At 40.9% G+C, this 21,696-nt stretch overlaps 1 protein-coding gene across 1 annotated transcript; it reads left to right on the top strand.

Annotated features, from left to right (window-relative positions):
• The first annotated feature begins 4,984 nt into the window (after window positions 1–4,984).
• On the top strand, window positions 4,985–20,286 carry LOC130367291 (extracellular calcium-sensing receptor-like). The gene is made up of 6 exons (XM_056569697.1): window positions 4,985–5,073; window positions 11,175–11,466; window positions 12,385–13,212; window positions 15,930–16,157; window positions 18,013–18,136; window positions 19,364–20,286. Exons 1-6 carry the CDS (start codon window positions 4,985–4,987, stop codon window positions 20,284–20,286), a joined length of 2,484 nt encoding a protein of 827 aa, XP_056425672.1.
• The last annotated feature ends 1,410 nt before the right edge of the window (window positions 20,287–21,696 follow it).

The raw sequence follows: 21,696 nt of genomic DNA, 5'->3' as shown, positions 1-21,696 counted from the left end.
CATTCAGGTGCAAATTATCCGTAGAATAGAGTTTGTACCCCAATGAAAAGTCAGCCCAGTGCTCTAAAAACCCAAACCCTTCCCCCTCACACCACGACTTAAGCCATGCATTTAACTCCCTAAGCTCCCGCTGTCTTTCCTGCGATGCGCATGGCACAGGAAGTATTCCAGAGAACACAACCTTAGAGGTCCTTCCCTTCAGCTTGGCACCTAGTTCCTTGTAATTATTCTTCAAGGACCTCCACCTACCATGTATTCTGTCGTTGGTTCCCACATGGACCACGACAGCTGGGTCATCCCCAGCCCCCCCTAGTAATTTGTCCACCCTTTCCACCACATGCCGAACCCTGGCACCAGGGAGACAGCAAACCATTCGGTTGAGGTGGTCTTGGCGACAAATTATTCTATCCGTCTTCCTGATTATAGAGTCCCCTACCACAACTAACTGTCTTGGCCTACCTGCGTTACCATCCCCCACACTACTAGTTGAGCTGTTCCCCCGGCTGTTAGGGAGACCAGTATCCACTAGGGTTGCCATCTCTGATACTGAGGCCCTCGCATCATCGCCCAACTTGGCAATTTTACTTGGGAGATCAGAAGCAGAAGTGACCTTCCTTTTCCTTGCCCCCTTTCCAGTCCCTCTAACTACATTAACCCAGCTCCCTACTTGGGCCTCCTGGCTAGTTTCTCCAACCTCCATTTCTGCCCCACTAACTGCTTGCTCTGTAAGATTGTCAATCGCCCTCAATGTTGCATTTTGCTCCTCTAGATCTCTAATACGAGCTTCCAGGTGGGCAACATGCTCACATTTGTCACAGCGGTATTCACCCTGAAGCTGCTGCTCCAGAGATGTATACATGTGGCACAATGTGCACTGAAGAAAACCTCCAATCCTGCTGTCCATATCCTTGGTGACAAACAGCTGTTATTAACTATTAAGAAAAACTACTTTTATCAAGGGAGTGTAATACTTACAGTTACAGTGGGTCCTGCTTACAACTCCTGCTTTCTAAACTTCTGCTTATAAAACTTCTCAAATGTAACACTTAATAATACCACACTTTAGAATACAGACCCAGCTTCAGCTAGACTCAGTCAGAGCAGCAATATATATATATATATATATATATATATATATATTTATATTTATTTTATATAAATTAAACAGTAAAGAGGTCACATCTGCTTAGATATGACATCATTATTTTCCCAGGGGTCATGTAAACAGTTACCTTTTGAGAAACCCAGATCTCAGCGACTATTATAATTATATTTCATCATAATCAATCACTCATACAAGGTCCTTATGGGACTACTCTGAAATTATCCCTCCAGAGTATGTAAAACACCAATGTCTATAAAAGATTGGCAACCCGGACAAAGGTTAGAACTGGAGGAGCTGTGGACTGTGAGTATTCTTAGTGAGTCCATCATACTTACTGACATATACATACTTTGTGCCTGTATCACATTTGTATATATGGAATCATAGATTTAATTCTGCCATAACCACTTTTGCTAATTATCTAAAATATTTATATACATTTAATTGAATTGATCTTTTTATTATAGCTTTGAAATCTTTATCTTGTACATCATTTATTCAATCTTTTCTAGTAATTTTTAATAGTTTAGTTTAAGAAATACAACAAATGACCTGTTTCTATCACAGTGGAAAATGTGATATCAATTATAGATACACTATTTTCTTTTTTTGTTTTTTTCTTTTTTTTTCTTTCTTATTCAAAATATCCATATAACAAAAAATAAATACATAATTGAATATGCTCCAAAAATGAATACAAAATTATATGAACAATAATAAGAATGATGTTAATAATAATAATAATAATAATAATAATAATGTCTTAAATATAAAAAAGTAAAAATACATTCTTGGATGCAAAAAAAAAAAACTAAAATAATAAATAGATAATTTAATAAGCTCCATAAAGAAATAATAACAATAATTATAATATTGTCTTAAATGTAAAAACACATAATAGAATACATAAAATAAAAAAAAATATATATATTTCATGTTTGCTAAAAATTATATTTCACTTTTATAATTTTTTTCTTTGAAACCTTTATCTTCTTTAATATTGGCTAGAATAAAATTAACACAATAGAATAAACTGAAATAAAATTTTTATTTTCAAATGTAAATTTCCAAATATTTTATGTAGTTCTTTTAACTGAATTCTGTTCTGACCTACAAGTCTATTAAAATGTCTTTAAATATAATAGATACTTCACCACATGCTGTATGGTATCAAGGGACTCAGATTATAACCCTCTGCAGTATGTTAGACAATAATGTCTATAATAGCTTAGATATTAGCTACAAATTATCTCAAAATATAAATAATTTTTCTAAATGCAAGAACTTCATTACTAAATCTAATGTTTTAAATGTAAACTATTAAGTTGAAAGTTATTGTTTTTTTTTTTTATTGTTTTTTTTTTTTAAATACCTAAATATATAATCATATTCATCTTACATAACAAGCATAAAATATTTTCCAGTAATTTATGATATAAATTCTACAACTTAACCACTCTATAAGATCTATATATATATATATATATATATATATATATATATATATATATATATATATATATATATATATAGCAAATATTATATATCAACTTTGGTTCATTTAAATTAACTGAAATAAAATGTACATTTTTAAATGTAAATTTCCAAATAAGGTATAATCAGTCTGCAGTTTGTATGACACTAATCTCTATAAAAGATTAAAAATACAGATAAAGGTGAAACCTGAAGGAGCAAGTAGAAGGCTTAATGTTAGGCTGGGTTCACATATGTCCCGAATATGGCATAGGTGCATCAGTTGTCATCAGTTGCATGGCATCCGGTGTCCATTGTTTCTGGCATCAGACAGGTGCTGTCTGGTGCTGTCCGGCATGTCCAACCATCCGGCATCAAAATTGGGATGCTGGATGATTGTGAACTGTCCCATTGAAATGAATGGGATCAGTTCCAGCATCAGTTTCCCTTGGGTGCACGCCAGAGGTGGACTAAGCCTAGATCTCGACACAACTGATGCCGCAACTGATGACAAGTTGTCATCAGTTATATGGCATCCAGCATCCATTGTTTCTGGCACTAGACAGGGGAGCGCAGCAAGCTGCGTTATTCTGGGTTCACATATGTCCGGCATCCGGCATAGGTGAACTCAGCTTAAATCTCGACACAACTGATGCCCCAACTGATGACCACTTGCCATCAGTTGTATGGCATCTGGCGTCCAATGGCATCTGGCATCCATTGTTTCTGTCTGGTGCTCTCCGGTGTACCCAACCATCCGGTGTCAAAATTGAGACGCTGGATGATTGTGAACTGTCCTATTCAAATGAATGGGATCAGTTCTAACATCAGTTTCCCTCTGGATGCCACACATATGTGAACCCAGCCTTACCCTGTCCAGTGCCCTCTGGCGTATCCAACCACCTTGCATCAAAATTGAGACGCTTGTTGATCGTGAACTGTCCTATTAAATGAATGGGATCAGTTCTAGCATCGTTTCCCTCTGGGGCACACCTGAGGGAAACAATGCCAGATGCCTGATATATATGAACCCAGCCTAAATTCTGCTATAGCTACCTTAATCCTTCTATCCAAATTGATTCAACCTTTTGATAATTATCTCAAAATATAAAATGATTGTATCATTTTTCCTAAATTCAGGAATTTCATTATTCAATTCAATCAATAATTTTAGTAAACCTTAGCCATTTAAAACGTTTAAATTAATAACAATAAATACAACAATTAACCCATTAAGGACATAACACATTTAGTGATTGCTGATGTCCACCATTACTGGCAGGTCCCTGGCTGCTGATAGCAACAAAAAAAAAACTATGCAAAAAAGTTTTGTTTGCTAGAAATAATAATTCACAGATTACATATAATTTATCTTTAAAATATTTATCTTGTAAAACATTTCATTGATATTTACAGAAAATGCTAACTATGTTCACTAGAATAATTAAATAGTGTTGAGCACGAATATTCTTAATGGAAATTTTTATCGCGAATATCGGCACCTTGCAATTTTGCGAATATTTAGAATATAGTGCTATATATTCTTAATGCCGAATATTTTTTTTTTACATAAAAAAATTTTTATGTGAATTTTCCACGCGAATTTTCGTATGGAAAAGAAAAGTGAACAAACATAGCGAATTTTTGAATTTCCCGAACATAGGACGAATAATCGTCAATATATTTGGGAAATATTGCAAATTCGAATATGGCCGCTGCCGCTCATAACTATAATAAAGTTACCTGTTCCTACTTCTTTTAAAATTGATATATAAATTTTACATACACTATGTTTTTTCATTTCAAGTTTTTTCTTGAAATTTATATAAATAGTTTCTAAAAATGAATGCAATTATTATTATTATTGTTTTTGTTAAAAATAATAATAGTAAATAATGTGTCTTACATGTAAAAGTACATTCTTGCATAAATTGAATTAAAAAATTAAATTTGTTTGCTCGAAGTTATAATTCACTTACGTTTAATTTATCTTTGACATTTGTATCTTGTCCAACATTGGCTAGAATAAAATAAATACAATAAAATACTCTAAAATAAAATTCAAACAACAACAATGGCTAAAGAAAATAAACAGAATTAATATTTAAATATATATGAAGTTGTTTTAACTAAATTCTGTTCTGGCCTAAAAGTCTTTTGAAACTTTTCTAAATATAATGAATACTTTACCTTTTCAAACATACTGTATGGTATAATGTACATTACATGATCATTTATATTTTATATTCACAGCTAATGGATAATCACTATTATATGTTTCCTATGTATAAAACATTAATAAAGATCCTTCTGTTACACGTCTTCTTATTTATCTACTCCATGAGTCCAATGTGTAAATTGCCACCTATGTCAGATCTGGAGGGGATTAGACAACCCGGAGATATCATGATAGGAATTTTACATTCTATGAACTCTGACAAGACTATCCAAAAAAATACATTCACTGTCCGGCCACTTAAGACTACCTGCAGATTGTAAGTAGACATGTAGGTCTTGAAATAGCCTTCCTGTGTGTTCTAAGTATTGTGGTTTTTATATATTATGTGCCACTGCTATTAAGATATTTTAGAGTAATATTTTTTAATAACAGTGGTGGCATGATATAGCATTATTATTTAGCATTATATTCTTAGGATGCCCTGAACACAAAACTTTTTACAGTTTCTCGATGACTCCCCCCCATTTCTGAGAAATACAGGCAAGTTCCTAGTATGTCTGAAAATTCAGGGAATCAGTCAGATGGGTGTGAACATAATTTTTAATAATGGGAGTGAGCATCAGGTGATGGGTGGGATTATATAGTCACACCCATCTGGCTGATTTCCTGAATATCAGACAAACTATATACCCTCATTTCTCAGGAACAGCAGAATGTATAAATTGTAAAAATGTGTGTAATCAGGGTACCCTAAGTTATTTCCTTTTTGTGGGGTTAGCCACAGGTCCTCTTTAAAGGGGTTCTCCGGTGCTTAAACATCTTATCCCCTATTCAAAGGATAGGGGATAAGATGCCTGATCGCGGGAGTCCCGCAGCTGGGGACCCCTGGGATCTTGCACGTGGCACCCCGTTTTTAATCAGTGCCCGGAGCGTGTTCGCTCCGGGACTGATTACCGGCGACCGCAGGGCCGGCGGCATGTGACGTCACGCCTCCGCCCCCGTGTGATGTCACGCTCCGTGCCTCAATGCAAGCCGATGGAAGGGGGCATGATAGCTATCATGCCCCCTCCCATAGGCTTGCATTGAGGGGCGGAGCCTGACGTCACACAGGGGCGGAGGCGAGGCGTCACACGCCGCCCGCCCTGCGGTCGACCATAATCAAACCCGGAGCGAACATGCTCCGGGTCTGATTACAAACGGGGTGCCGCGTGCATGATCCCGGGGGTCCCCAGCAGCGGGACTCCCGCAATCAGGCATCTTATCCCCTATCCTTTGAATAGGGGATAAGATGTTTAACCCCTTAAGGACTCAGCCCATTTTGGCCTTAAGGACTCAGACAATTTAATTTTTACGTTTTCATTTTTTCCTCCTTGCCTTCTAAAAATCATAACTCTTTTATATTTTCATCCACAGACTAGTATGAGGGCTTTTTTTTTGCGCGACCAGTTATCCTTTGTAATGACATCACTCATTATATCATAAAATGTATGGCGCAACCAAAAAACACTATTTTTGTGGGGAAATTAAAACGAAAAACGCAATTTTGCTAATTTTGGAAGGTTTCGTTTTCACGCCGTACAATTTATGGTAAAAATGACATGTGTTCTTTATCCTGAGGGTCAATACGATTAAAGTGATACCCATTATTGCATACTTTTATATTATTGTTGCGCTTTAAAAAAATCACAAACTTTTTAACCAAATTAGTACGTGTTACGCCTAGCGCTCCGGGTCCCCGCTCCTCCCCGGAGCGCTCACGGCGTCTTTCTCCCTGCAGCTCCCCGGTCAGCGCTGACCGGGAGCGCTGCTCTGCCATGGCCGTTGGGGATGCGATTCGCACAGCGGGACGCGCCCGCTCGCGAATCGCATCCCAGGTCACTTACCCGTTCCCGTCTCCTGCGGTCATGTGCTGGCGCGCGCGGCTCCGCTCTCTAGGGCGCGCGCGCGCCAGCTCCCTGAGACTTAAAGGGCCAGTGCACCAATGATTGGTGCCTGGCCCAATTAGCTTAATTGGTTCCCACCTGTTCCCTGGTTATATCTAGTCTCCTCCCTTGCACTCCCTTGCCGGATCTTGTTGCCCTTGTGCCTTGTGAAAGCGTATTGTGTGTTTAATAGCCTGTGTACCAGTACTTTTGCTATCTCCCCTGACTACGAACCTTGCCGCCTGCCCCCGACCTTCTGCTACGTCCGACCTTGCTACTGCCTACTCCCTTGTACCTCGCCTATCTTCAGTATCTTCAGCAGCCAGAGAGGTGAGCCGTTGCTAGTGGATACGACCTGGTCACTACCGCCGCAGCAAGACCATCCCGCTTTGCGGCGGGCTCTGGTGAAAACCTGTAGTGGCTTAGAACCGGTCCACTAGCGCGGTCCTCGCCATCCCTCTCTGGCACAGAGGATCCACTACCTGCCAGCCGGCATCGTGACAGTAGATCCGGCCATGGATCCCGCTGAAGTTCCTCTGCCAGCTGCCGCCGACCTCCCTACATTGGTCGCCCGACAAGAGCACCAGCTGTCGTACTTGACCACCATGACACAGCAACTCCAGTCGCAGCTACAGCAGCAACAGTCACAGCTACAGCAAGTTCAGTCTCAGCTACAGCAGCAACAACCATCTCCTCCGCCAGCTCCTGCACCCCTTCCGCAGCGAGTGGCCACTCCTAGCCTCCGCCTGTCTTTGCCGGACAAATTTAATGGGGACTCTAAGTTTTGCCGTGGCTTCCTTTCGCAATGTTCTCTGCACTTGGAGATGATGTCGGACCAGTTTCCTACTGAAAGGTCTAAGGTGGCTTTCGTAGTCAGCCTCCTGTCTGGAAAAGCCCTGTCATGGGCCACACCGCTCTGGGACCGCAATGACCCCGTCACTGCCTCTGTTCACTCCTTCTTCTCGGAAATTCGAAGTGTCTTTGAGGAACCTGCCCGAGCCTCTTCTGCTGAGACTGCCCTGCTGAACCTGGTCCAGGGTAATTCCTCCGTTGGCGAGTACGCCATACAATTCCGTACTCTTGCTTCTGAACTATCCTGGAATAATGAGGCTCTCTGCGCGACCTTTAAAAAAGGCCTATCCAGCAACATTAAAGATGTTCTGGCCGCACGAGAGACTCCTGCTAACCTGCATGAACTCATTCATCTAGCCACTCGCATTGACATGCGTTTTTCTGAGAGGCATCAAGAGCTCCGCCAGGAAAAAGACTTAGATCTCTGGACACCTCTCCCACAGTCTCCACTGCAATCTGCGCCTAGGCCTCCCGCCGAGGAGGCCATGCAAGTGGATCGGTCTCGCCTGACCCTGGAAGAGAGGAATCGCCGTAAGGAAGAGAATCTTTGTCTGTACTGTGCCAGTACTGAACATTTTTTGGTGGATTGCCCAATCCGTCCTCCACGTCTGGGTAACGCACGCTCGCACTCAGCTCTCGTGGGTGTGGCGTCTCTTGATGCCAAGTCGGCTTCTCCACGTCTCACGGTACCTGTTCGGATTTCCACTTCAGCCAGCTCTCCCCTCTCAGCCGTGGCCTGTCTGGACTCTGGAGCTTCTGGGAATTTTATTCGGGAGTCCTTTGTGAATAAATTCCATATTCCGGTGACCCGTCTTGTCAAGCCACTCCACATTTCCGCGGTCAACGGAGCCAGGTTGGACTGTACCATACGTTTCCGCACGGAGCCCCTTCTTATGAGCATCGGATCTCATCACGAGAGGATTGAACTTTTGGTCCTCCCCAATTGCACCTCGGAAATTCTCCTTGGACTTCCCTGGCTTCAACTTCATTCCCCAACCCTGGATTGGTCCACTGGGGAGATCAAGAGTTGGGGGTCCTCTTGTGCCAAGAACTGTCTAAAACCGGTTCCCAGTAACCCTTGCCGTAACTCTGTGGTTCCTCCTGTATCCGGTCCCCCTAAGGTCATTAAGGACTCTGCCTGCCACAGGAAATGCCCCTCCCCCCCTCCCAGTTCCATCAGGCAAGCTTCTGTGTCCCCTCATGGCCCTCGTCCTGGTGTCACACTGCCCCGTGCCAGGTCTCGCCCTCTGCCCTCTCTCCCCATTCCTACTCCTGCGGTTCTGCCTGCCGTTGAGGAATCCCTCCATCCTTTCCCGGTGTCCTCATCCCAGGGGAGGCAGTTACCCGATAAAGAGAAGGGGAGACCTAAGGGGGGGGGTACTGTTACGCCTAGCGCTCCGGGTCCCCGCTCCTCCCCGGAGCGCTCACGGCGTCTTTCTCCCTGCAGCTCCCCGGTCAGCGCTGACCGGGAGCGCTGCTCTGCCATGGCCGTTGGGGATGCGATTCGCACAGCGGGACGCGCCCGCTCGCGAATCGCATCCCAGGTCACTTACCCGTTCCCGTCTCCTGCGGTCATGTGCTGGCGCGCGCGGCTCCGCTCTCTAGGGCGCGCGCGCGCCAGCTCCCTGAGACTTAAAGGGCCAGTGCACCAATGATTGGTGCCTGGCCCAATTAGCTTAATTGGTTCCCACCTGTTCCCTGGTTATATCTAGTCTCCTCCCTTGCACTCCCTTGCCGGATCTTGTTGCCCTTGTGCCTTGTGAAAGCGTATTGTGTGTTTAATAGCCTGTGTACCAGTACTTTTGCTATCTCCCCTGACTACGAACCTTGCCGCCTGCCCCCGACCTTCTGCTACGTCCGACCTTGCTACTGCCTACTCCCTTGTACCTCGCCTATCTTCAGTATCTTCAGCAGCCAGAGAGGTGAGCCGTTGCTAGTGGATACGACCTGGTCACTACCGCCGCAGCAAGACCATCCCGCTTTGCGGCGGGCTCTGGTGAAAACCTGTAGTGGCTTAGAACCGGTCCACTAGCGCGGTCCTCGCCATCCCTCTCTGGCACAGAGGATCCACTACCTGCCAGCCGGCATCGTGACAGTACGTTTATAATCCCTTTATTTTGATGACCTATAAATTTTTTATTTTTCCGTATAAGTGGCATTATGGGGGCTCATTTTTTGCGCCATGATCTGTACTTTTTTTTGATACCACATTTGCATATAAAAAACTTTTAATACATTTTTTATAATTTTTTTTTTAATAAAATGTATTAGAAAAGTAGGAATTTTGGACTTTTTTTTTTTTTTGTTCACGCCGTTAACCGTACGGGATCATTAACTTTTTATTTTAATAGTTCGGACATTTACGCATGCGGCGATACCAAATATGTCTATAAAAAATTTTTTACGCTTTTTGGGGGTAAAATAGGAAAAAACGGACGTTTTACTTTTTTATTGGGGAGGGGATTTTTCCAGAGCAGGAGACGCCGGGAGCCGGACGGAGGAAGGAGAGGGGACCTCCGTGCGGCGTTATGAATGATCGGATCCCCGCAGCAGCGCTGCGGGCGATCCGATCATTCATTCAAATCGCGCACTGCCGCAGATGCCGGGATCTGTATTGATCCCGGCACCTGAGGGGTTAATGGCAGACGCCCGTGAGATCATGGGCGTCGGCCATTGCCGGCAGGTCCCTGGCTGCGATCAGCAGCCGGGATCAGCCGCGCATGACACGGGCATCGCTCCGATGCCCGCGGTTATGCTTAGGACGTAAATGTATGTCCTGGTGCGTTAAGTACCACCGCACCAGGACGTACATTTACGTCCTGCGTCCTTAAGGGGTTAAGCACCGGAGTACCCCTTTAAGTATTATTAAGTCAATGTCTGGCATTATGATGACAACTTTCTTTATGTTGCTGATAATTTGGCTTTATATTGTGCCAATAGTAGGTACCACACGCAAGGTATTATGCAATAGTAACAGTAACGGCATAATAAATATTTTACTGGATAAAGATCATAACAAAATCCAAAATGCTGGTGAAGGAAGAACAATAACTATTATTTAAAATTATTAAGATACAGAAGAACAAGCAACTAGTCAAGGCTGGAGCATGTGTGGCCTTCATGGACTTTGGGGTATCAATGTATTTAGAGCCTTTTTTTTTTTGCATACAAAAGTCACACAAAAAGTCGCACATGGGCCTAAGCACTTTTTTGTGCAACTTTTGTGGGTAAGCAAAAAGTTACAAACAGCCATTTCTAAGCAAATTTCAGTTTTAACTTTGCAGTGGTCAGGTATTTATGCACGTAGGCAAAAAAATAAAAATTGCAAACTGCCTTCAAAAAGTGTGCTCCAGGTCTGAACTGGAGTACAAAATTTCTGTACGTAAGCAAATTTAAAAAGTTGCAAAAAAGTCTCACAAGAGTCTCAGGTGCGACTTTTTTTGTTTTGCTTATGTGCTCCAAATCAACCCCCTGTGATAGTATGATAAATATGTAGCATATAAGCAAAACTAAAGAAAAAGCAACAAGGATACAAAGCAACAAGGATACATTTCCCCCTTTATGATTAGAAAGTTAACTATAATAATAATAACATTAAAAAAAATCTATAAAATTAATTTATGTTCCCTTTTGTTTTTGAAAGATTCAACCTAGAATTTTTCCTTCGCTTCCAGTCATTCCTATTTACAGTTGGGGAGATCAACAAGGATCCCAATTTTTTGCAAAACATAACTATAGGATTCCAGTTGTATGACACCTGTAATATACCTCACTATGAATTGCAAGGAGCTTTACAGTTCCTGACTGACTCTAGTAGCACCATCACACACAACCAGTGTAATTCTAGACAACTGTTCTCTGCTGTTATTGGGTCCACAGTTTCGGCTAATTCAATCATCTTGGCTCATGTTTTGGGGGCCTTCAGATACCCACAGGTAAGAAGCTTTAACTCCTTAAGGACACAGCAAGTTTTGGCCTTGTAGACACAGACTATTTTAATTGTTTTTTTGCATTTAGTTTTTTTTTCCTCTTAGCCCTTTTATTTTTACTTCCACAGACCCATATGGGGCTTGTTTTTTGTGTGACCAGTTGTAGTTTGTAATAACACCTTTAATATTACCATAAATTGTACAGCATAACAAAAAAAAAAAAAGCTTATTTGTTGGAAAAACAAAAAACATTTAACTTTTGGAGGGTTTTGTTTCTATGCAGTGCACATTACAGTAAAATTTATGTTTTCCGTATTCTGTGGTTCAATACAATTATGATACCAATATTTATATGGATTTTCCATTATTGTTTTACTTTCAAAAAAGGTCTTACAGTTTTTATTTATTTTTTGTTTTTACAATTATTTAAATTATTTTATTTAATAAAACTAATGATGTTCTAGTTATTTTCTCCAACCCCTTAAGCATATGATGTTGTAAACCATCTCTGTTCATTTTCTTAGTTTTTGCATAATGTGCTTTCTGTCCTGTCAGATTATTTCGTTTAAGCTGTGTTGTCTTGTAATATGTGGTTCTCTCCTATTGCTTGCACATTATCTGAATCATTCTCCAAGATTACTACAACTATGGCTTTTTATTTTATTTTTGCTCCCTACGTTGATATGTGCAAGTGTTTATTTTTTATTCTGCCCTATCATAAGTCATGGGGGATTGGAGTATTTGGAGATATTGGTAGGACACAGGAAAGGTGACTGACAAAAGTAAAGCCTAGTTTAGCATTGGTAAAGCTCACTCAGTGGGATACCCTGAGATGAGCTTATCATCTGGAAATCCTTCTAGCAAAATAGTTGTAAGTTGTTCACATTCTTATCTAATTATTTCCTATATTTTTTTAATTTTCAGGTCAGTCCTTTTTCCAGTGTTTCCCTTTTAAGTAACAGGAACATGTTTCCATCCTTCTTCAGGACTTTTCCGAGTGACAAGGTTCAGTCTAAAGGAATGGCTGAGCTCATTCTTAGGTTTGGCTGGACCTGGATTGGTCTTGTGGCCATTGACAATGATTACGGCCTTCAGGGAATTCAGCCAATAAGGGAAGAAATAATCAAGGCTGGAGCGTGTGTCGCCTTTATGGAATATATTCGTCTTGGCAAACCAGATTACAATGCCCCATACATAGTGAAGGCCATAAAAGAGTCCACAGCTATGGTTATAGTTTTTTTTGCAACTGGAGTTGATATGGTTCCTATTTTGAATGAGATGGTGAAGCAGAGTGTCATGGGGAAGATTTTCATTGGGAATGTGGCTTGGGCCAGGTCTTTGTTATTGTCCATAAGTGCTTACTCTACTATATTATCTGGTAGTCTAAATTTAGCCTTCAATGATTATGTTGTCCCAGGATTAAGTCAATTTCTTTCCAAGATACATCCATCTACATTTGCATTATCAAAATGGACCAGGATGTATTGGGAGACAGTCTTCAACTGCAAATTTCTTCCTGAGAATGAAACCGTTGCTTTAGAAAACACAGTAAAGATATGCACAGGATCAGAACATCTAGAAGATATCCAGAACAATTCCAACTATATCTCCGGCTTGCAATCAACTTATGCTATGTTTGCTACTGTCCAAGTCATATCCAAAGCTTTAGATGACCTGAGAGGCTGCAAAATAGGTGAAGGGCCATTTTTTAATGGGACCTGTGCGAACATTTGGAACTTCAAACCATGGCAGGTAGTTATACATTTTTGTTGGGTCCAATTAAGGTACAGCATTCATTATATATAGTATATATACCACGGCTCACAAATTTTTTGAGCAACGCCGGATTCAGCTTCCTTGAATCTGGCAATGTACACAATAATAGCAAAAGGCATGAGGATCACATGGTATTTTGACACCTACAGGATAAGGAGGAAGTCAGAGTATACGCAGAATACTTTGCAGCTATCACATGACCCCAGGTTGTGCACTGTTTTGCTGGTATTCATGTGTTATTCACCTTTTAAGCCAATAGGACACAGTACAGGGGTGGGTTTTAGACAGATAATGCCCCATGTACTGCTTGCAGCCACCATTCTTGTGGAGGGATAGCTGAGAGGGAGCACAGTCTTCTAAAGCCAGAAAGCCTTTGCAAATTATTTTCCATGCAATACCACAGCAAGCTGAGCACAGCATTAACCTGTGGACTGATCTCAAACAGGGATTCCCTATCCTGTCCCTACCTGAAGAAGACTGTTCCCAGCCAGCAGTGATCCAGCTCAAAAATCTCATACAAGAATCTAGCAAACTGAGCAAAGCAGTGGGCTGACCTGTATTTTAGTAATATGTATAAAAAGTGTTGTGAAAGCAGCATAGCCACTAAAGTTACAGTTAATTGCATTAACTGAGTTTATCCGCACATTCATTTTTTCTACCTTGGTATAACATACCAACGCTGTTAAAGGTGTTGGTATTCAATGCAGCATCACCATTTTAGTGTTAGTTATGTGTATTTTCTGGGTTTATTTGCACACATATTTTTCTACCTTGATAAAACATAACAGCACTGTTAAGGCCATTGGAATTGAAGGCAGAACACCATCTATGTATCAGTTACTTGTATTTTCTGGGTTTAATCCTACACAAAGTATTTCTACCTTGGTGTAACTACACAGTTAACAATAGTTTTTTTCTTGTGCATACAGACCTTATGCAACTTCCATGAAGGTAGTAATTTGTATCATTGTTTGAAATGTTCAAAGGAAAATGGTCGGTTTGCGCCAAACTAGTTTTCCTCAAACTGGCAATGAAATAAGCCTCAAAACTTGTGTACACTGTGTGACACTGTCAAGCTAAAAAAATCATCCTATATTTGGGGATAATGGGTTGTTTATGTGTAAGCCTTGCTTGTAGTAGCGGTAGCAGCAAGGGTAGTGAACTAGTGGGAGTTGTATTAGCAAGGGTACAGGAGAAGGTGTAAAACTGGTGGTGTGTAGTAGCCAGCGGACAGCGGTAGGTGGTGGACTGGTGTAATTCATAATTGCCAGCAGACAATACAAGGTGTTGGACTGATGGGAGTTGTAATATCCAGCAGAAAAAATATGGTTTACGAATGGTGGGAGTTGTAGTAGCCAGCAGACTGCCGGATGTGACAGACTGTTGAGAAATGTAGTAGCCAGCAGACAGCAGAAGGTGGTGGACTAGTGGGAATTGTAGTAGGCAGCAGACAGCAGGCGCTGGCGGACTGGTAGGAGTACTAGTACCCAGCATACAGCAGGAGGAGCCAGACTGTTGGAAGTTGTATTAGGCAGCTGACAGCAGGGAGGGTGGTAGAACTGTCCAATCAGTGGCATCTGGCATAGGAGGTTTAAATTCCACATTGATCCATGCCTGATTCATTTTAACAAACATGTTTTTGCATTTTGCTGGCAGAAAATCTTGTTCGCTTAGGGTGACAACGCTGCCTGCAATGCTGAACACTCTCTCAGATGCTACACTGGAGGGTGGATAAAGTATCCTTGATTGTTAGCAGGTGCCTACTGGTGTTAAAATGCACATAGAAGTATTCAAAGATGCAATGGCTTGTCTAAGAAAAGTAGACAGTAAAGAAGTTGCTTTTTTCATTTTTAAAATGAAAAAAAATAATTTTTTTCTTTAAATTACACTTGTTTTGGAGTTGTAACAGGTCTGTACACATGAGAAATTACTTTTTGTAATTTTTAATAATAAAATATCCCTGGCAATAGCTTCTACTGCAAGTATCTAATGTGGCATGCACTGTGCTGAACACTGACAACAGCATGGAGTTGCCCACCCTTTCCACCAAAGGATTGTGCACAGTGGGGACCAGTGGTATCTGTAGCCTGTGGACAACAGGCAGTGGTGAACTAGAATTAGCTGTTGCCAGCAGGCAGCAGTCCTTGGTTAACTGGTAATTCTTCTAGCCAGGCCTTCTGATGCCTCTCCTTGTGCTTACATAGAACCATAATCCCTAAACTTAGATCCTGGCTATGCCTTAAACGGTTTATCCAGGAATCGAAAAAAAAGAGATCATTTCTTTCAAAGACCGCTCCATGTCTGTCTCTAGCTTGGGTAAGGTTCTGCAGCTCAGTTCCATTTAAGTGAATGGAGACAAGTTGTAATACCACACCTTTGAAGTGAATGGAGACAAGTTGTAATACCACACCTTTGAAAGAAAAGAGGTCTGTTTTTTTTATTCCTAGCAGTTTCTACATAGGAACTAATCTAAGGGGAGTAATGTGACCTAGGCTACATTCATCTGTACATAGGGGATACATTTTTCTAATGTGGAGTGTTGTTAAAGAAAGTTCTTAGAAATGCTCACATTCTCCTATAAGTTTCTGACTTGTAAATTCAGTACTGTTGTTAGTGTCATAGCTGTAATGTCGACTTATTATTCAGAACAGTGTGATTAATATTTTTCAATCAAATCTTTTTTCCCATTTCAGCTCACTTACTATATACGGAGGGTCCGGCTTAATATTAATGTGGAGAACGAGAAATATTTTGATGAGAATGGGGATCCTCCTGGAGTCTACCCTATTGTCAACTGGCACCTGAAGGCAGACGGGACCCTGACCCAGGTTAAGATAGGCAGCTATAATAGTAAAGTCCCTTCTCCTCAGACTCTGTCCCTAGACATGAGTGTGATTGCGTGGAACCTGGGAAGTAAACAGGTGGGTGAAAATACTAAAAATATTAATATTTAAAAGAGCTGGATGGGGAGTATATAAGGTTTATCAAAATGCCTCACATTTAGGAATGGCCAACACTATTACTGGCACAAGGAAAAGTATGAGCTTCCCTGTGTGTCTTTTGTTGCTCCCAGAAGTAAATGATAAAACAACTCACATTAAAATGAATGTATGGATAGTAAGGAGTGATCTGGAAAAGGACAAGGAAAGGAGAAGAAAATGCAACAGCCCAGGGAGTGTTGGAGAGGAGGCATGGTGGGATTGCTGGCTAGCTAATTTTAGCCTGGTGGGAAACCCCACAGCACTTGTCCACCTGTACATGGGTAAGATAATTTTTCATGTATGATGCTATGTGTATACCCAGACATATGTCCCAGATTCCTAGGAGGGAATGATCATTACACCACTGGCAGGCTCAGCCTTTGTATCTACTGGGCCACAGGCCTGGGGGGCATATGCCACACTACCCCTCAGCCCAATACTACACTAATTACTGACTGAGAGGGATGACTGAATAAAAGGAAAGGAGGACAAAAAAAGCAATAAAGAGAGATGTAGCGAAAAGGCAAGGTCCCTAAGTCCCTTTTGCCAAATAAGAAGAGGCCATTATTATAAATGAAAAAAACAAAGAGACACCAGGAGCGCTTCCTTGTGCAGAATCTTTAATAGAGGTGATTGTGTTTAAAGGAATAACAAAAAAAAAGTGCTCACCTGAATGGGTTGTGCTAATGAAAGAAATTCCCGAAATATAATCTGGCTGCTGGGGCTTTCCGCGCTGACTAGCAGGCGTACAGGTAACAGGAAACAGGAAAAGATCAAAGGGAAGGATGGAAGCTTCACTCGCACTGCCAGATCACAATAAGACTGTGGACCACGAATATAGGAATATTTTTTTATTAATTAAATACATGCAAAGCAGATGCCGGAGGAAAAGGCTGAAACAGCCTTGAAAGGAGTTGCGTGTATTATTATAATTGACATATTGTAGGTGGAGACTCTCTTATATTGTACTGGGGTCCATATTTTCAGGTTCAACCTCTAGGGAAATAGATGTAGAAATAGGAGGCAATAGGAAAGGAGGTTATAGAAGAAGGGCTAAAAAGTTATTGGTAGAGAAGGAAGTAATGGAAGAAAGCAGTAAAGGAAAGAGAGAGAAGAAAAAGAAAGGATAGAGAACAGAGAAAGTGAAGAAAGAGCTGATGAAGCAGGGAGACAGGGAGAAAGTAAAAGAAGGAAGGAATGAAATAGGTAAAGAATAAAGGTGGGAGAAAAGGAGGAAGTAAATGAAAAGTAAATAAAGGTGGGAGGGAGAGGAAGTAAGGCAGGAAAGGGAAGGGGAAGGAGGAAGAGAGACAGTGAAGGAGAGAGGAATAGAGATGTAGAAAAAACAAGGTAAGAAAATGAAAGGAGTAAAGAGAGTGAAAACTGGAGTGACTGAGGATAGAGGAAGAAAAAAGTGAAAGATTAAGTGATGAGTAATAGAAAAAGTAAATGACCAAGCAAAGAAAAGGATGGAGGGAGGACATTTTAACGAGTGCTGGTGGTAGACATCCTGCAGTGACGATACGTCAACACCCCTCCCACCCCAGTTATTGACCTACACAGTAAATCCCTGATTTATTTTATATTTTTAACAAAATAATTCAATAATATTCATATTTTTATGAAGTCACAATTTGAATGGACACCCCCCCCCCCCCCTCTGGTAAACTCAACTTAATCCTTTCGGTCTTTTATGCTTTGTGCTCATTGTATGTTGTTACTTATATGGAATTTTAATAAAGTGATTTGAACTTTTCAGTGATAATTCATGAAATAAAATGTTTATTGTTCCCAGGTCCCTTCCTCAGACTGTAGTGACAGCTGCATCATGGGATTTAGGAAGGTCGCCCTGCAAGGGAAACCTACATGTTGTTACGCCTGTGTTCCATGTCTACAGGGGGAGATTTCAAATCAGACAGGTAATATTCAGCAACAAAATATATATCCTAAAAGATAATTTTTCCCTTAAAAGGGTACTCTGGTGGGAATTTTTTTTTTCAAATCAAGTGGTGGCAGAAAGTTAAACAGATTTGTAAATTTCTTCTATTTAAAAATCTGAAACCCTCTAGTACTTATCAACTGCTGTATGCTCCAGAGGAAGTTGTGTAGTTCTTTCCAGTCTGACCACCTATATAAATTAGATATCCTTGTAACCGTATGGACCTACAGAATAAAGATAAGGCGTCATTTTTTTTATCAATTCTTTATTTGTTCAAGTTAAGTCAACAAGAGGAGGGAACATCCAAGTATAATAAATATATAGCTATTGCAGTATGAGGCGATCAAGCCTTCAAAGAAAATTACACATATTACACAAGCAATTCTCACTCAAAAAGAGTAGGGAGACAGTGATGGTTGTATCACATGAGGAGAGGGGATAACATCAACAATAAATTCAACAGAAGAATAAGGTAGAAAGACTGAGATAGTTCATCCTCATAAAAACTGAAGTAAGGCAAGGAGAATAGAAGTAGAAAAGAAGCTGGAGAAAGTTGAGGAGCAGGTAAGAGCAAGAGAGTACAGAATAGAAGAAGAAAGGGGGAGTGCGGGATAGAATTGAGGAAAGGGCAGGGGGGGAAGTCAAAATGCGGTCTGGTTATGGATAGTGATGTTAAAATGAATAAGGCAATGGGTGACGTTCAAGAGTTGCGAATGGAGAAAAGTTGCCATTATAAAGGAGTAATGGTAGAAGATGTCATGGTGGTCTTGAGAGCAGAGGTGGGAGGAGGGGTGGATGTTGAGAGATTTTTTTTTTGTTTTGCTGTAGATTTCGTGGTGAAATAATTGATGTCATTATAAAGTAAAGTTGGTGGCGCAAAAAACAAGGCCTCACATGGGTCTGTAGGTAGAAATGCGTTATTTTTAGAAGGTGAGGAGGAAAAACAAAAGTGCGAAGATAAAAAAAAAAACCAATCCTTAAGAGGTTAACTGGGTTATTCTATACAGATGCATCCAGTAAAAAAAAAATGTTTACATCTACATTGTCGTTTAACATGTATGCCAATGGGCACTGTATGCCACAGAACGTCCTTATGTTTGTCCAATCTATTGAAGGTACGTCAGGAAATCCTCCTTAGCATTCACATATACACTGTACTACAAAAATTTACAAATTCCTGCAAACAATATTTTTTTCTAATTTTTAGATTCCTTAAACTGCTTCAGATGTCCATGGGACCAATGGCCAAATCCTGAAAAATCCAGGTGTCTCCCTAAACCCACAGAGTGCCTGTCTTATGAAGATACATTAGGCGCCAGCCTAGCTGCTATCAGTATAATGTCTTCGATATTTCCAGCTCTTATCTTGGGGCTTTTCTTCAGTCGCAGGAACACTCCACTTGTGAAAGCCAGCAATTACACACTAAGTTGTCTTCTACTGATATTTCTCAGCCTTTGCTTCTTCTGCTCCTTAGGATTTATTGGTTACCCTGATCCTGATAAATGTCTTCTACGTCAGGTGTCTTTTGGTCTGGTATTCACTCTCTGTGTTGCATGTATATTGGCCAAGACGATCATGGTGGTTTTTGCTTTCATGGCCACAAGACCTGGGAGCAGTCTAAGAAAATGGACCAACCTAAGAGTCTCCTACTCAATCATTTCTATCTGCGTCCTTCTACAATTATTATTGAGTATCACTTGGATATCAGTGGCTCCTCCATTCCCACAATACAACACTGAAGATAAACCAGGACTTATTATAGTCGACTGTAATAATGGGTCACCCATCGCCTTCTGGGCCATGCTCGGCTATCTATTTCTCCTGGCTACTATTAGTTTTATAGTGGCCTTCTTAGCAAGAAAACTTCCAGACAGTTTTAATGAAGCCCAGTTTATAACATTTAGTATGTTGGCCTTTCTGTGTGTTTGGATATCATTTATTCCAGCCTATCTCAGCGCCCAGGGTAAATATTCAGTCGCCATGGAGGTATTTGCCATCCTGGCATCTAGTTGGGCATTGTTAATTTGTATGTTTTTTCCTAAATGTTTCATTTTACTGTTCAGACCTGAGATGAATTCCAAAGACTATATCATGATGAGGAATAAGAATAAAGAAACAACAAGCAGATAATAGACAGAATAAGCCTCCAACAATATAATGTCTATCAAGAGTAGAAAATTAATCTTAAAGGGGTATTCTGGCTTTAGATGTTTTATCCCCTATGCAGAGGATAGGGGATAAGATGTCTGATCTCGGAGGACATCTTAGACATGAATGGAGGGGGCGTGATGTGATATCACGAGGGGGCATGGCGTTACATCCCATCTCCAGTCCCGAAAACATCCGGTTTCCGAGCCTGGAGACTAAGCTCCGTGCATAATGCGGGTGCTGCAGGGAGATCGCGGGGTGGCCCAGTGGTGGGCCCACCCAAAATCAGACATCTTATCTTCTATTCTTTGGATAGGGATAAAATGCCTAAAGCAAGAATACCCCTTTAATATTCTGAAATCATCCTAGAACGTTTTGACAAAGCTTTAAGGAAAATGTGTCATAATTTTCTTTTGTTCATTTCTGTTTATAAGTACATTAAAAAGCAGTTAGGTGAAAGAGTCCGCACCGAACACTATTTGCATTTTTACCATTGGTGGAATAATGTTCAGCACTATTTAACTGTATGGGCCTCTATACTTGTTGTGATGTGATTCCTTCCTATAAATAGAGGTTAATCTTTAGTTATTAATGACAAATACTTTACACAGGTACTGTAGGGCAGTCACTTAGCATAGCAGATGGCTTTCAACTCTAACTGATGTAATGACGCCGTAGAGGCGGCGACCCTATATTTTGGGTGCAAACTCTGCGCACACTCATAGACTGACAAGTCTAAGTAATAAGCAGCCAACTTTTGAATATCTTCCCCAAGTGTGTCTGAATACTACCACCATAGAGTTACTGAACAAAACACGCTATACACAGACCAATGTTACCTCACATAGTGGTAGATACGAGTTCTACACAGACTCTGCAGTCTGATTAAAAGTGATTTCAGTTACATCCAGTGACTGAAAGGTGACATCTCCGATCTAAATCATACTCTTTTCTTCTCTTCTCCATCTGATCAAGACCACCATGACAACTTTTCCCATCCATAACTCATATTCTAAGAATCTGTTGGACTAGCATCTTATGGTCCTTACCTTTGCCCCTATCTATAATGTCCTAATTTGTCATGGTAACCCTCTTAATGTGGTTCCTTTTAGATATCTGCTACCTAGTAGGTTGTTGCCTCAATAAGTAGTGTCATGCCCCCAGTAGGTAGATTGATGCCCTCAGTTGGTTGCAAAGTGACCCCCTCCAGTAGATAGATAGGTGCCCCCTGTAGGTTGCTGCACCCCATTAGAGAGATATAGATTGTATCCCCAGTGTAGATATCTACAAATTTTCTAATGTTCCCGCATAAAATGTGGTGGATTTAAGCTCTGGAAAACCCGATAGCTCAGAGCATGTGTAAAAAGAGCAAAACATATGGAAAATTGCCAA

The sequence above is a fragment of the Hyla sarda genome, chromosome 4 (assembly GCF_029499605.1).
Source record: "Hyla sarda isolate aHylSar1 chromosome 4, aHylSar1.hap1, whole genome shotgun sequence".
Classification (NCBI taxonomy): Eukaryota; Metazoa; Chordata; class Amphibia; order Anura; family Hylidae; genus Hyla; species Hyla sarda.
This window is presented reverse-complemented; position numbering and strand designations above follow the sequence as displayed.